This window comes from Solanum dulcamara, chromosome 8, assembly GCF_947179165.1.
Source record: "Solanum dulcamara chromosome 8, daSolDulc1.2, whole genome shotgun sequence".
Classification (NCBI taxonomy): Eukaryota; Viridiplantae; Streptophyta; class Magnoliopsida; order Solanales; family Solanaceae; genus Solanum; species Solanum dulcamara.
This window is the reverse complement of record NC_077244.1, coordinates 77,527,717-77,544,966: the sequence shown is the minus strand read 5'-3', so window position 1 is coordinate 77,544,966 and position 17,250 is coordinate 77,527,717. Positions and strand designations below refer to the sequence as shown.

General features: G+C 29.4%; 3 protein-coding genes across 3 annotated transcripts; all 3 read left to right on the top strand.

The window, feature by feature from the left end:
* The first annotated feature begins 511 nt into the window (after positions 1-511).
* LOC129900209 (transcription repressor OFP17-like) lies at positions 512-1,715 on the top strand. Its single transcript, XM_055975137.1, has 2 exons — positions 512-767; positions 1,393-1,715. The coding sequence occupies exons 1-2, from the start codon at positions 512-514 to the stop codon at positions 1,713-1,715; spliced, it is 579 nt and encodes a 192-aa protein (XP_055831112.1).
* A 3,208-nt stretch (positions 1,716-4,923) lies between these two features.
* LOC129901525 (CBL-interacting serine/threonine-protein kinase 11) lies at positions 4,924-6,539 on the top strand. The gene has a single exon (XM_055976730.1). The coding sequence runs from the start codon at positions 5,065-5,067 to the stop codon at positions 6,313-6,315; it is 1,251 nt and encodes a 416-aa protein (XP_055832705.1). The 5' UTR covers positions 4,924-5,064; the 3' UTR covers positions 6,316-6,539.
* A 6,311-nt stretch (positions 6,540-12,850) lies between these two features.
* On the top strand, positions 12,851-14,888 carry LOC129899709 (LOB domain-containing protein 15). The gene is made up of 3 exons (XM_055974739.1): positions 12,851-12,932; positions 13,369-13,642; positions 14,329-14,888. The coding sequence occupies exons 1-3, from the start codon at positions 12,919-12,921 to the stop codon at positions 14,734-14,736; spliced, it is 696 nt and encodes a 231-aa protein (XP_055830714.1). The 5' UTR covers positions 12,851-12,918; the 3' UTR covers positions 14,737-14,888.
* The last annotated feature ends 2,362 nt before the right edge of the window (positions 14,889-17,250 follow it).

The following is a 17,250-nucleotide window of genomic DNA, read 5'->3' as shown; positions in this document are numbered from 1 at the left end:
ACTAATTAAATTTGCATCGCGTAAATAAGGCTCATGAGAAGTGTTCCCTCGTCCTAAGAGTCGAACCTGATACATTCTCATTTATTCTGACACATTCTTGGTGATATATATTAATTGTTTATCTTTGATCTTTCGTATCTTAACAACCATCACGTCCGTTAACAAACTCAAATGTAGATCAAAACTATATTGTATTAGTAATATAAATACAACTAGCAAGCAAGAGTTGGTGACATTTCCTTCATGGTATACCACCTTTAATTTCTTCTTCTAAATCAAACATGCAACCAACAACTTAATTATTCTTCAACACACCTTAAAAGGGAGTACACTTTTTGTTATTCTTCACCCCAAAATACACCAAACTCAACAAATTTAATCTCATATAACACCCACAAGTCTCTTGTCAATACCAAATTGAAAGCAAAGATAAGCTAATAAACCACCATTCACTTTTATATATTTCATCCACACTCTTTTCTCAACCGTTAAAGTTACAAAAAAGAAGAAAATGAAAATGAACACTTCATGTTGCTTGAAATTCAATAATCCATGCAAGAAAATAGTAAAGTTGTTCAAGTTCAAATTAAGAAAGCCTCTCTTCATAAGAAGGCTTCGATTATTTCGCCCTTCAATAGGATGTGAAAGCAATAGAAGCACCCGTAGAAAGCAAGCTTCACAAGTTCTTTCGGTGTTTCGTTCGATAAGGAGATCAAAACCAAGAGAGGAGGACCAAATCATGGAGCTCAAGAGTTTCTCCGATGCAGGTAAAGGTAACAAATGGGCGAGTGCAGTAAAATTTGAATAGGTTAAAATGAGTCAAATCAATAAACAGTCATGATCAATTTGACCAAAATTACCTTGGGTTAAATAACGGTCATAAACCAATTTCCCCAAAATTTATTTGAGTCAAATAACGGCTGGGTCATAATTGACACACCAAACATGACCTAACCTGCCATCCAAGGGAGGTCAGCGATCTATAAGTCACATATTCGAATCTATAATCAACCACTACTAATATTTGCATTATGGTTGGCTATTTGCATCGTATCCCCCTTAAGTGCAGGTCTTTTCTGGTCCTGGATCTTGTGTGAACGCAGAATATGCTTGCATTGTTTATTTTGAGTCAACAATGCACTTTTCTTAAATTACTAGTGAAATGTTTTTGTGCACCAAATTTAATTTTGTATGTGTCATGACTTGGATTGCATTAATTTTGACCTGTCGAATCACACTATTTTGAGTCATTTAGACCCAATAATTTTGATGAATTATTACGGTTCAACCTGAAGAGTCAAATTAACAAATAAGTCATAACTCAATCCGTTTAAACTTGAGCACATTGAACAAATTACAAAAAAAAAAAATGTTTGATATTTTGCAATGCAGGGCATATTAAAGCACCAGTTCCTTCACCAATTACTCCAGCTTATGCAAGATTGAGTGGAGCTACTAAAAAAGAAGTAGTAATATTTCAGGATGATGTGGAAGATGCATGCAGAAGCTTCGAGAATTATCTAGCAGAAATGATTGTTGAAGAGGGGAAAATGAGAGATTTGATGGGTGTAGAAGAATTGTTATACTGTTGGAAAAATTTAAAAAGCCCTGTTTTTATTGACTTAGTGTGCAGATTCTATGGTGAGCTATGCAAGGATTTGTTTTCAAATAGCTATAAGGATGATATCAACAGTCCAAAAACAATCTTTCATTAACTTTAATTACAGCCTTTCCTGTCTCTGTAACACATTGAAATGTATCAAGCAATAACAGCTATGTTAAATGGGTTTCTTTTTTTTCCGCAAACGGTCAATGCAGCAACTATATGGAAGTGGCACCAGGTAGTCACTTTTAGGACTACTGTTTAAATTCCAGCCAGTGTTTGCAAATTATTTATATTTACCAATAGCTTAAAAAGTGGACAGATATATATTCTTTTTCTTAAACTTCATGATATTGTGTCCTTAAGTTCATATTTTTAGTTCAAAACATCAGAATGTTGTGTTCTTTGATTAAGCTTTTACAGTTCAAAACATCTATATATATACTATGTTTTTAGTTTTTTAGTTAAAACCTCAGAATATTGTGTCCTTTGCTTAACTTTTTTCCAGTTCAGATTTCAAGACACCGTGGACTAAGGTTCGAATTATAGGTATATGTAGTTCAAACTTCAAATTTGTGTCATGAAGTTCAATTTTTGTGGTTTCGACTTCGGGCCATTAATAGAAAAGAAGAAAGAAACCACCAGTAACAGTAATCAATTTGATTTTAAGTCTACTTGTACACTTTGTCCCATTTTAAGTCTATGCACCACTGGAATTATTTTTCAAATGGTTAATTTTCGTCTTTAAAATGTTTGATACGTATTTTTTGTCCTTTAGCAATGAATTTATGCCGTGACATAACTTTGTGTAACATTATAATGTGAAAATATACATTTAAACCCCACAAAAAGCTACTTCATCAATTTTAATTTATGTGATATTTTTTGAATTTTGAGATTGAAATAAATCTTTCTTTGATAGTATATTTTTAAAAAAATATTTTTGAATTATCAATCATAGTTAGTATTTTTTAAATAATTTTTAAATATATAAATTTATTTCAAAAAGCTTACAAATTCCATATCTAAATTCAAGAACAAAATTAAACTATTTGATTATCAAAATCTAAAAGAGGCCACGTGAATGAATTGGGACAAAAAATTGAAGACTCGGTACAAAATATAGTGCAAATGACCAGAACTTGAGAAGGGATTTGGGCCAAGGAAATGATAGGTAAATTCCACCGGGCCTCATTCTATTTAAGTCTGTAAAAGTCTAATTTACATAAATCTCATAGTGTTAAAAGTTAATTATATTATTTTTTATTTTTTATTTTTTTCAAATTATAAAAATTATTTAAAATTTATAGATTTTGGATATATCAGCAAATATCTGGATACATAGGGGAGGGATGTATCCAAAAGGAGAGAGATGCATCCGAAAGAGGAGGGATATATCAAAGAGGAGAATAAAGATGTATCAGCGAGCGGAGAGTGACGTATCGAGAGAGAGTTTTAGAAAAGATTTTAAATGATAACTTTTTAAAAAATTAAGATAAAATAAGATATGTATTTAAATAATTTTTCCATAAAAATAACATTTTTATTTTCACTATATAAAAGCAAATATATCCCTACTACTAATGGTGCGAAGCGGAAAGAGGGGCCCAGCCCCTACCTCTTCTACATATAATATAATGCCACTACACTAGGTAAATTATTAATATTTTATCTTAATTCTCAATCTTTATATTGTTCTATTTAGAGTATTCTTTCAGTAAGTTGAAGTTGAGTCAAATTTTATCTAATCACATCTTCTTCTTTTTTAGCATATCTCCATTTGAGCTAACTCGACCTCTCACACTTTTTAATTGACACATCTGCACATCTCCTATTCACATATTTGAATAACTTTAGCATCGCTTATCTTATTTTGTCTGCCACGTAGATTACACTCAAGTTATCCTATATAACTTGTTCCTATGATGTCTCTTCTAATAAGCTCACATATCCATCTTTTAATTATAATAAAATTAGTATAGTATGATGTAATTAGTCAAAAGTGTTAAATGTGCGTGTAAAATGCATGTGGATGTGGCCAACCTTGGCCTAATCTACGAAGTATACGCGCTATTATTAGTTAAATAAACCGCGGACGCTTGTTATTCTCCCACGAAACATTCTTCTATTGTCTTAATTATTTTAATTATGATAATAAATCTTATCTAATCTAATACTCTCAGTTGTTACCTTTCTTATTTCTCAACTGCACCAACAATAACAAGAAGGAACCTTGATTATAGAACACCTTACATAACTTATTAATTACTTTTTAATTAGACCGACTTCATATTTTTATGCATTATGTGTTGGACTAAATACCGACCATTCTTATTCATTATAAAAATATTATTAAGTCACATGTACTCAGTCTTCTTGTTGAATGAATAAATATAAACTAATGTTGTTACTTTCTACTTGATTTGGTTATAACGCCGCTGAAATTTAAAGACAATATCATTATAGTTCATTATAGTATATAGTTTAATAAATATATGTATACTTGTAGTAAGTCTGTACAAATTATGGTGCCTGGGCAACCTTATTCATGAATACCAATTAATAAGTTTTGTTGTTGGAATAGTACATTATGTAGAATGGTAATTCTTTTATATATATTTAAATATTTTTAATAAATATTCTGACTTCTTCACCTAATCACAAATCATAATAACATAGTAGTGGCCAGTGGGATAATTGCATTCTACATTCATGAGAATTCAAATCTTTACGAGTCTCAAAAAGGATAAGGAAACTATAAGTGGGCGGGAAACCTTTTTGCTTTGATAATATAATTAAGCAATAACCGGTTTTAAAAAAAAGAAGATACGTTCAAATATATATAATAAACTAATTAGTTTATAATAAATATAGTCATATTTTATTTACATAAATAAAAATAGCCAAAAATCATAAGAAACATATCGTGACTATATAACTTGCAAAAGTCATAAAAAGTATACGTTGACTATACAATATAGATTACTTATACATGAGTTATGCACTAAATATATATATTATTATATATTCTATACATGAAATATACACTTAATATACATGAATATATTCAATTTTTTTATAATTAAAATGATGGAATGCCTAATTGTACCAAAAAGAAAATCCATAATTAATTAATTGAGATTCATTGGGTGACTGAAACGTGTAAACCACAGCCAAAACCGACTTTTTATTGATTGACTAAAAACGTTGAATAAAAAAAAAAAAAAAAAAACGATGGCTATAGCTAATTCAAAGACCGGCTTATATAACACAAGTAGACTGTTCTCAAGTCTGGAACTTAAACAAGAAGTTTCCTCTTTTGAACTATTCCAATATACATATATACCAATTCAGAGAGGAAAATAAAATAACTTTATATAACAATTCTGCAACTTCTTCTTCGTTAATCATATCTAATTATAAACCAAATCACATAATTGGATCCCGGCATCCGTCTACCGATGCCGGAGAAGCCTATATTCGGAAAATATGAGCTAGGAAAGCTACTTGGTTGTGGCGCATTCGCCAAAGTGTACCACGCTAGAGAAATCAACAATGGCAGGAATGTCGCCATCAAAGTAATTAACAAGAGCAATCTTTCCAACAAAGATGGTATTCCTGACAAACACATCGAGCGTGAAGTCTCCGTCATGCGCCAGCTGCAGCATCCATACATTGTTAGACTCTATGAAGTGCTCGCCACGAAGACGAAGATCTATTTCGTCATGGAATACGTTAAAGGAGGCGAATTATTCAACCAAATCGCTAATAAAGGCCGATTTTGCGAGGATCTCAGTCGTAAATGCTTTCAGCAATTGATTTCCGCCGTTAATTACTGTCATTCACGTGGAATTTACCATCGTGATTTAAAACCAGAAAACGTTCTAATTGACGAAAATGGAGATCTCAAAGTTACCGATTTCGGACTCAGTGCCACAACTGACCAAATTCAATCATTCGACGGGCTTCTACATACAGTTTGCGGATCGCCGGCATATGTAGCACCGGAGGTTTTAACGATTAAAGGATACGACGGAGCTAAAACCGATGTCTGGTCATGCGGAATTATTTTGTATGTGATGATCGCCGGTTACTTCCCGTTCTACGATCAGAACTTGATGTTAATGTACAAAAAAATCTACAAAGGCGAATTCCGGTGCCCGAAATGGATGTCTCCGGACCTTAAGCGGATACTATCTCGTCTTCTGGATATTAATCCGGCGACGAGAATTACGATTGAAGAAATCATCAGAGATCCATGGTTTAGAAAGGGATTGAAATTTATCAAATTCTCAGAGGAGGAAGAAATTAAGATAAATTCATCATCAAATTGTTTGAATGCGTTTGATATAATTTCATTCTCCCAGGGACTGGACATTTCGGGATTGTTCAAATCGAACAATCCGGTGGATGATTTGGAGAGGATAGTGGTGGAAGAGTCACCGGAGAGTGTAATTGAGAGAATCGAAGAGCTAGCGAAGGAGGAGAATTTCATATTGAAGAGGAAAAAAGAATGGAGAATCGACATGAAAGTACAAAATGGTAAATTAACGATGAACTTGAATGTATATCGATTAACCGAACAATTAAATGTCGTGGAAGTTCGAAAAAGTGATGGTGACGGTGGTTTGTATAAAGATGTATGGAAGAATAAATTGAAGCCGGTAATTCTGAGCCAACGGAGAGTTGAGCTTCAGGTTTCCGATTGCTAGATTTCAAGCATTGGGTGAATTTGTTTTAATTTTTTTTTTATTACACTACAAAACAAAAGGAAAAAAATGTACCATAATGTGCTTTGTTTTTTGTATTTTTAAAAAAGAGTTATTGTAAAGTAAAAAAAATACAGAGTGGAGAAGTTCATATTGTAAATACTTTTTCTTGTCTTATATTTATGTATTATCTTGCTAAAAGTATCTAAGTGTTCGTTTTGGATTTACTTGATATACATTTACAGTATCATAATTAGCAAAGATTCATATAAGGGAAGATTGATATAAGCGATCCCAATTTATTAATTTGTCAATACAAGTTAATTTTATAGCGTGTCTATATTTATCATATCAAATTATTATGAAGAGTACTTATTTGTTGTTAAAGGACAATTTAACCTAATAGTGTCCGATTCAAGCATGGCTAGCTGGTCGGGAGGTGATTCACAACAAGTTTACTAATACTTTATATCTTTTTTTGTGTTAGCTAGCAAAGATAACCTTTTTTATAATAGTCTTACAACAAAAAATAGGTCCCTACTATTTTTTGTCTAAATCAAATGCTAAGTAATAATTAATAGAAAGGATTTGGATGCCCATGCCAAGATAAGAAGCAACATGAGCATTTCAAATTGATCTTAAGAATGAACAGTACGTAATTAAATCTCTACTTTCCCTTCTTTTTTTTCCCTCCAATTATTCATGAGCTTATTTTCCTTCCAAGAAAATTAATGTGTGTACACTAGAGACCATAGTTATGAATGATTTTGTTATTCTTTTTTCAAACGAAAAAGGGCTTAAAATGCCTTTGAACTATTGAAAAAAGTATAAAAATGTCCCTCGTTCATTTATTGGGCCTACATGCCCTTGACATCCACCTTTAGGTCTAAAATTGACTTTAACAAAAAAGGAAAAATTACTAGAAAAAACGTTTTTTAATAAATAATTACTGATTTTAGAGATACTTTTTATTTATTACCATTTATAGCAATATATAACAATATTATGATATATCTGTCATGTATTAAAATTGAATTATGCATGCAATATAAATGTATTATAAGTGTTTTAAAATATATTATACTTGTTTGGTAAGAAATTGACACAATGTATTATAAGTGTATTAAAGTATGTGGTAAATATATTATCCATGAATAAAACTTGTATTATATGAGTTTTATAAATTATTATCGCTAATATGTATTAAAATTGTATTATAAGTGTTCAGTGAAAAAAATTATTATTGCTATAAATAGTAAATATTTTCTTAATGTAGTATGTTTATGTAAATTTCCCAACAAAAAAGGCATTTTAGGCCCAATAGATGGATGATGGACATTTTTGTACCATTTTCAATAATTCGAGGGCATTTTAGGCCCTTTAAAAAGAATTTTAATTAAATAATTTGAATAATTTTTTTAAACACGTGACGACCATCTATTGGTTATAATTTAATTATTTAAAATAAATTATAAATCAAAATTTATTTAACGAAATTTTAATTAAATAATTTAAATAGTTTTTTTTAAACACGTGGAGGCCATCTATTGGTTACAATATAATTATTTAAAATTAATTATAAAATTTATTTAACTGAATTTTAATTAATTAATTAGAGTAATTTTTTTAAACACGTGGCGGCCGTCTATTGGTTATAATTTAATTATTTAAAATTAATTATAAATCAAAATTTATTTAAAAGAATTTTAATTAAATAATTTGAATAATTTTTTTAAACACGTGTCGGCCCTCGAACTATTGAAAATGGTACAAAAATGCCTTCATCCTTCTATTGGGCCTAAAATGCCCTTTTTCGTTAAAGAAAATGTCACTTTTAAACCTAAAGATGAATATTAAAGATATTTTAGACCCAATAAATAAATAAAGACATTTTTATATAGTTTCAAATAGTTGAAATATATTTTAGCCCTTTCCCTTTTTCAAAAGAGTAGAGAAAAAGTTGTTTATTGTACTGACTATACAGACACAGTTCATCTACTCAGGATATTCGGGTTTCATTAAAGGAGTCAAATCAACTGGCTTGTAGTTTCGTCATCATTTTGGTACGTAAAACAATAATTTGAATGTGCTGGAGCTAGCAAATTGTTTGGAGTAATGAACATGGGTTGTTCGGACCAATCATGAGTCATGAGTCATGACCCCTTCCAGTTGCACATAATATAATTATCAAGTGCAGGGCGGTTCAAACACATTAGTGTGTTAGAAAGAGTGAAATTATTAGGTTTTAAAGGTGTGAATGAAAAATAAGAGGTTGTGATTTTTTTGAAAGGTTGTGACTTTTTCAAAAAAAAAAGTTGTGATTTTTTTGAAGAGTTGCGACTTTTTGAAAGATTGTGACTTTTTCGATAAGCCACAATAAGCACCTGAACTAAAAAACCGAATTGAAACAAATGAGTAATATCGTCCTAAAAGAGTTTATTTACAAAAAATAGTCCCAAGCCCAAAAGGGACAAAAACTAAAAACTAAACAGAATGTACATTAAACCCAATCTTAATTTTGGCCCAAGTGAAAAAATGGACTCTTTTGAACATACGGCCCAAGGCTTATCAAGCCATCCTAAACTAAATAGGAAAACTTACATAAATATACTATATTAAGAAAATATTTACCATTTATAATAATAATTATTTTTTTCACTGAACACTTATAATACATTTATAATACAGTATTAATACAACTTTAATACATATTAGCGAGAATAATTTATAAAACTCATATAATACAAGTTTTATTCATGAATAATATATTTATCACACTTTAATACACTTATAATACATTGTGTCAATTTCTTACCTAACAAATACAATATATTTTAAAATACTTATAATACATTTATATTGCATGCATAATTCACTTTTAATACATGACATATATAATATTGCTATGTATTGCTATAAATAATAAAAAATAAAAAATATCGTTAAAATCAGTAATTATTTATTACAAAAATATTCTCCCTGATAATTTTTTCAACTAAATAATTTAGGGCCCAATTGAACTTGCATAGCATTTTGGGCTAGTTTGAATACTAATGACTTATCAAGCCTGTTTGGATGGCCCAATCGAATATGTTTGAATTGACTTTTGGTTTATGCTTATTTCTAACTTATGACTTATGATTTATATTTGTTATTTTGGCTTAAAATCAAGTGCTTATACGTATTTTTTTAATTTTACCAAAACACTCCTAAACTGAGTTATTTTGACTTAAAAATACCTAAAATAAGTTAATCTAAACAGGCACTTGGTTTATCTTTTGTATCCAAAACTTAAATATATACTCATCCGTCTCATTTTAGTTGTCATGATAAGGTTTTGCAACACCCTTAAGAAAATATTAATTAGGAGTGTTATTTGACTAATATACCCCTTATTAACTCTTTAATCTTTATCTATTTATGTGTCTCTTAATTCTAAAATAATTAATGCCAAGGGTAAAGTTGGAAAAATGTAATTAATTGTCTCTTGATTGTTTAATTGATAATTATTTTAAAATAACTATTTTTAGTATACATGACAATTAATATGGAACGGTGGGAGTATAATATATAGAGTCTAGTTTTCACGAATACACACAATATCTATATTAAATGACTTTAAAATGTGGCAAACCACATGCATGGCAACAGATTCCCAGCTACTTTGAAAAAAAAGTATGAACAAATTAACAATGGGAATACCAAATTGCAATTTAATTACAGTATCTATATTAAATGACTTTAAAATGTGGCAAAGCACATGCATGGCAACAGATTCCCAGCTACTTTGAAAAAAAAGTATGAACAAATTAACAATGGGGATATCACATTGCAATTAATGGAAGCATCTACGATTAATGGTTTGGTTTGATTTAGTTTGACTTGATTTGGTATTGAAAAAAAAATCTGATTATATTTGTGTTGGTTTGATTTTAACTTCAAAAATTCAATTCGAGACCAAACTAACCCATCATTATATATACAATTTTTAAAATTTATTTTATACATAAAAGTATTACTTTGATATAATTTTTAAATATTTCTTATACTTTTTCATAATTTTTAACTTTTAACATATTATTTCAAGTTTTTGAGACTTAGAATTTTGAATGGTCCAATAAGGATTATAGTCCATAGATACTAATAACTCTAATAAAGTACAAATCAAAATTAAATCAATATTAATGCTAAAAAAATAAATTAATTCAACACTAAGAATGACAATAATGTTAGCTATTTGTTCTGTAGTTTTAGTGTCATCATTCATCTCATATTTTGTGATATTTTCTTAAGATACACCTTAGATAGTTGTATTTTGATAGGACTAAAGAAATATTTGGAACATAAATTAATGGGAAAATGACACGAATTAGCAACATATACTAGTTAATTAATATACATAGCCATAGTTTAAGTTAATTTTCACTCGCGATAAACCTTTTATAGTAATTAATATACATAGCTATAGTTATTCAAAATTTGTATATACTTACCCTGTTTGTGTATTGCCAGCGAATTATACAAACGGATTTGTATATTTCCAGCGAATTATACAAACAACTGCTATAGCTATAGTTACGGAATGTAATTACCTAAATTGTAGCTATTTTACCCCATTAAGATTTTTATAGTAGCTATTTGTGAAATTTTCACTAAATTAATTATATGTTTGAATGAATACTTTATCGAAAAAACACAAAAATCCAAAAAAACCTATAAAAAAATGAGGTTAAAAAATCTAAACTTTATTAATTTTATTTAGTGTATAAATTAAAAAATACGATACAAACTATTTAATTTAATATTTAAAAAACCCAAACTAACCCGGCCATATACACATACGAGTGATGGTTAATTATTGATAAGTAAATAATTGGTGAGGTCTGATGTAAACAGAAGGGCGATTTCGTAGGCTAAAAATACGGGTCAAACTAAACTTAGATCTCTGCATAAAATGCCTTCCATTTAAAGCAAGCTATTCACTCTCTTTTCTTAAAATAATTACTACTATAACTCTCTTATCCTCCCAATGACTCCATGTTCCCACATCTTATAACTTTTACCCCTTAGTTCCTTTTTTAGTTGTCGTTGGTTCTTCAAAGTTTAACTAAATGTATTTTGTTATTATTTTGATATGAAAATATTGGAATGTATAGTATTTTTCGTTTAATTTTTGAGTATTTAAATTTTTATTTTAAAATATCAAATTAATGTAATCTATTTTAGTTTTAAAATTTATTTAAATTGACTTTCGAAAAAGACACATAACAACTAAAAAGGAACAGAAAGATTATATTATAACACTCATTATAATTACCAAGTCTTTTAAGGACTTTTTATATTATATTATATTATACATTCTCTATAATAATATTTTGGTTTATCAACTTGAAAATATTCAAACAAACAACATTATTATGATGTCTTTACAAGTTGAATCATATATTCGCAACCCTTTACTAGTTCTGGTTTTCAATTTTTTTCACACATACACTAATAATTACTACTCTAATAATAATAATAATAATTATTATATATATATTATTGTCTTAGCTAGAAAGTCTTTGAAGTAAGAATCCAAGAAGACATGTAAATTATTTTCAACAGGTAAACAAGTTTGGTTATTGATGCTGACACTAAGTAGGAAGGGGATGGTCACAAGAAACTGGACTTTTGTTTGTTGGTTTCCCATTTTGGTATTCAGTATTCATACTGAAATTTGATTTAATTTGATTTTATCTATTTTTGAAGGTAGTGTTCCAAACAATATTTTTTTGATTGAGAGAGGAGGAATTCTACCATCCCATCTGCACAACGCATATAGATCATAGAAATTGGACTTCTCTTATTTGCAAACTTGTCTAAATTCAGTTCATGTTATTATTAGGAAAAGAGAATGGCCATTCACATTAAGTGATGGTCTTCTATCGTCTCTCACTTTCTTATACTTCTAAACATATAAATAAATTCTGAAAACTTTTACATAATAATAGTTCGGAAACAGTCGTCCTACATTGGTAGGAGTCAGGCCTGCGTACACTTTACCCTCCCCAGACCCTACGATGTGGGATTGCACTGGATTGTTGTTGTTTACATAATAATAAGATATGTTATTTTTATATGATTTAAATTATGTACACCAACAATAATTAATGTAATTAATGTAAAAACTTTTTATACTATACTTAGTTGATAAGTTGTTATTATTATTATCATGATATTTATTATACAAATGTATTTATAACTATTTAATACTAATTGATCTGATTATGTAAATATTGTTTGTACCACATTACATAAAACTTCATTTTTACAAAAAAGAAAAAAGAAAATGAAGTAAACATAAGTTTGGTAGTGATGAGAAGTCAATAGGTGCAATTAGTCACACGTGAGCAAGCTTTGACTCAGCTAGCAAACAATAATATTTTTTTAGTTTCTTGTGAAAGTACATTAATTATATGTGCTAATAATTAACCTTTCTCATGCCTTTTAAGAACTCCTTTTTCTCCCCTTTCTACTTTCCCTCTCTCCCTTTGAGAACTCAATTATCTTCATCGTAATTTTCAATTTATCTTCATCTTAATTTTCAATTTCAACTCTTCTCGAATGTCAACAGAAAGGTACGTATACTAATTAATTTACATAATCAAATAAATATAGTTTCTTTGTTGTTATTGTTAAATTCCTTTTAAGAATTAGATTAATTAGGTCTAATGAACAAAGACGCGAAGCTATGGGGCGCAAAGAATTCATCCAAAAAGTTATATTGTATATACAAGATCAACTTTTTTAATATGCATAATAGTAGATGTTGAATTTTCTTTTTTTCTATGTTTGCTTCTTGTTATTCTGAATTCATTTATTAGAAATACTGGCTTCGCCTTGAGGAGTGGATCTATAGCATGAAATGTACATATTCGATCAACAGAACCTAGTAATTTTAGTCCAGATCGTATATATTTGTTGAAAAATTGACTATATCTATACATATTATAATAAACTTTAGATACCACGAATTGAACATCAACTATATGTTTGACTTGTTGTGATGAATAGGGAGAGATTGGATGAGATGGGAAAGAAGTTAAAGAGAGAGATGGATATTTCACAACTACATATGCAACAACAAATGGGAAGAAGACACGTATTGGGGCCTGGTGGAGGAGGAACAACATTGAATAATGTTACACCTTGTGCTGCTTGTAAACTTTTAAGAAGAAGATGTGCTGAGGAATGCCCTTTTTCTCCATATTTTTCCCCACATGAACCTCACAAATTTGCTGCTGTTCATAAAGTCTTTGGGGCTAGCAATGTCTCCAAGTTGCTCATGGTATTATATATTTAATTTCTATTTTATCAGTTTTCAATAAAATAAATAAAAGAAAAGTCACTCATATATATCTACAATTTGTATTTGAGTTTAACTTCTACCATCAACAGTGAGATTAATAAACTAAACTAAATAAAGTTATGTTTAGGGGGAAAGGGGGTTGATCATCTAATTAAATACTTTTTCGCAGGAAAATACTACTATATATATACAAGATCGATTTTTAAAATTTTATTTTTATGTATATATGGTAGATGAAACCATCTTGATAAAAGTCGATCCTCCCTCCACCATTGACTATGTTACTAGCCTGTCTAATCAAGGGCAGATCAAGCCCTTGAAGCTAATTAGAAATAACTTACATCAATTGACTTTAATGAGCATATATATAACCTTTAAGAATTTTGCCACATAAAAGTACAGCAATGTTGACATCATATATAAATATTTCAGTTTTAATATTTGTTAAAATTTTGGTGATATATAAACGTGTTATGTATGCTCAAACATCAAAATGTTGAATTCGATTGAACCCCCTCCATTTTCCCCATGAACTATAATAAGCTAAAGTATGTAGAGAAATTAATTTCTTTTACACCGTCAATTTATATAAAGTTAGAACTTTTATCTTGTCATCACTTATTTTCTTTCTTTTAATTTTTTTTGTGCTGAAAAATATTGATTAGGAAGTGCCAGTGGGACAAAGAGCAGATGCAGCAAATAGTTTGGTATATGAAGCAAATGTGAGGCTAAGAGATCCAGTGTATGGATGCATGGGTGCAATTTCAACTCTACAACAACAAATTCAAAGTTTACAAGTTGAACTTAATGCAATTAGGGCTGAAATTCTTAGATACAAATGTAGAGAAGCTGCTAATAGTCTTATTGCATCTATTTCCACCTCTATGCCACCTGAATTGCCACAAGCTCCTCCTACTCCGCCGCCGCCACCACCACCACCATCTGTCGTGGTGGTTTCCTCCTCCTCTTCTTCTGCTTCCTCAACTTCATCTAATTTGTACACACCGGCCTCGTCTAGTGTGGCAAACTTCAGTGCCATAACCAATAATAACATATCGTATTTTGATCAGTAATAGTGTCATATAAAATGAAACAGATCAGACAATTAAGGAAAGACATTTGGAGAATTAATTTTAGTTCACTTTTTTTTTTCTTTTCAAATTTTTCATTGATAAGAGCATTATTATATAAACATACCATATTGTATCTCAAGTTATGGCAATTACAGCTAGAGAGATCTTAATTAGATGATGATGAATTGTCTTATTTTTCAAAGCTTTTGTGATGGACAATTTTCTTACTTTTTAATTGTTTGTTTTGTATCTGGAAGATATTTTTCTTTTAGTATTTTATAGACATGCAAGCATAGCCTTTTTAAAAAAATATAAAAATTGCGGGAAGTTATTAATTCTCATTTCGAAGAGTTCTAATTCTGATCGATGGTGTAAAAAAAATATTCTTTTACACTACTAATGCATGTGTGTTATATCTGTACATTATATATATCATACTTCCTCCGTTTCTTTTTACTTGTCAAATTTTGACTTGACGTACCTATTAAGAAAACAATGATTGATATAGTGAGTTTACTATTTTGTCCCTATTAATTGATAGAGTTTTAAACATATTTACTCACTACATTTTTCAAAGACATTAACTCAATGTTAATAAATTGAGGGTATAATAGGAAGAAAAAAATTGTCCTTTTTTGATTTGTCAAAATTGACAAGTAAAACGAAAAATCAAATTAAAAAATATTTGACAAGTAAATAGGAACGAAGGGAGTATCGTATAGTGTCCTGTTTACAACAAATTTTAATGTGATAAAACATAAATTGCAATCACAAATAAAATATGAAGAAACATAATTTTATTGATAAAATATGTGGGTACAAATCTGTTTGTTCCATTGATTTTTCTCTCTAAATTTTCTCCTTGATTTGAGAGCCGTTAGTGACATGTTTCTCGAACTAGGATGATTTGAATTTGATCTCTATCGTGATTCGAGAGCCATTAATGACGTATTTCTTGGACTAGGATGATATGGACTACCTAGTGATGTGTTTTGATCTCCATTGATCTTTGTGAATATATCATGAATTTGTGGAATATTCGAGATGCCATTTCAAGGAAATATAATACCCTTTATATAAACACGAATTAGGGTTTAATGTAGAGTAACCTCCAAGTAATTCTAACTGAAATAGGACTCGTCTTGTAGAGTCGTACAAAATTTTGATGTCTACATGTCCATATATAGCGCACATGAAAGAAGAGAAAATGTATACTTAGCTAATCTCCTCTATTCTTATATCTGATATAATTGTGATTTGGATTTGTTATATTTGAGGCGAGAGTCTTTCGAAACAATTCCTCTACCTCCACATGATAGGGGTGAAATTTGTGTACAATCTACCCTTTCTAAACCTCACTTGTGAAATTTCACTGAATAGGTCGTTTATATAGTTGTAATCTCAAAAATTAGATAATATGCTACTGTAACTAATTAAATTGCATCTTATGAGTAAACATTCTTCTCTCTTAAAATATAACTAATTAAAAACCCCAACATTAATTAGGTCTTCTCTATTCGTTGCTGCTAATTTTAAAAACGATTTTTGCAACTATCGAGAGATTCCTTAAGAAAACTGAAAATCATTTTTGATGTCAAGACAAAGTAGTGACCATTAATAAACTATGTAGGCTGTTAAAAATAATTAGATTCCTATTGTTATAGGAGTAGCATATAACGTTAATTAAATTTCCATGTTTGAGTCTTTTTTTTTGTTAATTTTATTTCACCTCTCTTTAAGAGCTTCTGCCTTTTTTGCTCTAAGCCTTACTGTTAAAAGTGAGGAATGCTTAATTACCATTCAAATAACTCTCTCTAGTCCATGTTTGAGTTTTGATTTGAAGTAAACTATAAAAATAATCTAATTTTCCTAAGCTGGGAAACTTACCAAGTGTGTTAGTTATACATGGTGTCAATAAATTAAAATGAGAGCAAGGAATGTATCTTTTATATAACATAACGTATGTGGGTTAGGTTCTCTTGGCGTCTGGAGGTCATCAATAGAGTAGGATTAGTCAGATCATAGGCTAGCTAGCCACTCTATTCTAAATTAATTTCTAAATTGGCAAGTAAAAGAAATAAGTTATACTAATAAAGAAAGAAAGAATACGATGGGAATATTATTTTTTTCTTCACCATGCTACCATTTGGCCGATTAGGCATCGATTCATATATGTCCATAGAAACGGATCTAAAGTACAATATAAGATTTAATATGTTGCTCTGTGCATATATAAGTTCATCTAAGTTAAGAGCGAATGTTAAAAACTATATTTTAAAATGATTTTAGTATATATATATATATATATTAACATCAAAATAATATTTGAATATTTCAAAAATAGGCCGACACTATTCCTATTACTAAGTCATGATCACATGGGTTATTAATTAGTTTCAATTCAATTGCAGCCATTAATTCGTATGGTACCTATTTTTTGTAGAAAAATATGTAGCTTTTAAAGTATACAATGGCCTTTTAATTAAAATAATTTCAATCGTGAGTCAACTTAGA

Bases quoted from the DNA above. Each gene is read 5' to 3' on its own strand.
- LOC129901525 (XM_055976730.1), top strand. From the start codon at position 5,065: ATGCCGGAGAAGCCTATATTCGGAAAATATGAGCTAGGAAAGCTACTT.
- LOC129899709 (XM_055974739.1), top strand. The intron at 13,643-14,328 runs GTATTATATATT...AATATTGATTAG, and splicing joins ATGTCTCCAAGTTGCTCATG to GAAGTGCCAGTGGGACAAAG.
- LOC129900209 (XM_055975137.1), top strand. From the start codon at position 512: ATGAAAATGAACACTTCATGTTGCTTGAAATTCAATAATCCATGCAAG. The intron at 768-1,392 runs GTAAAGGTAACA...TTTGCAATGCAG, and splicing joins CAAGAGTTTCTCCGATGCAG to GGCATATTAAAGCACCAGTT.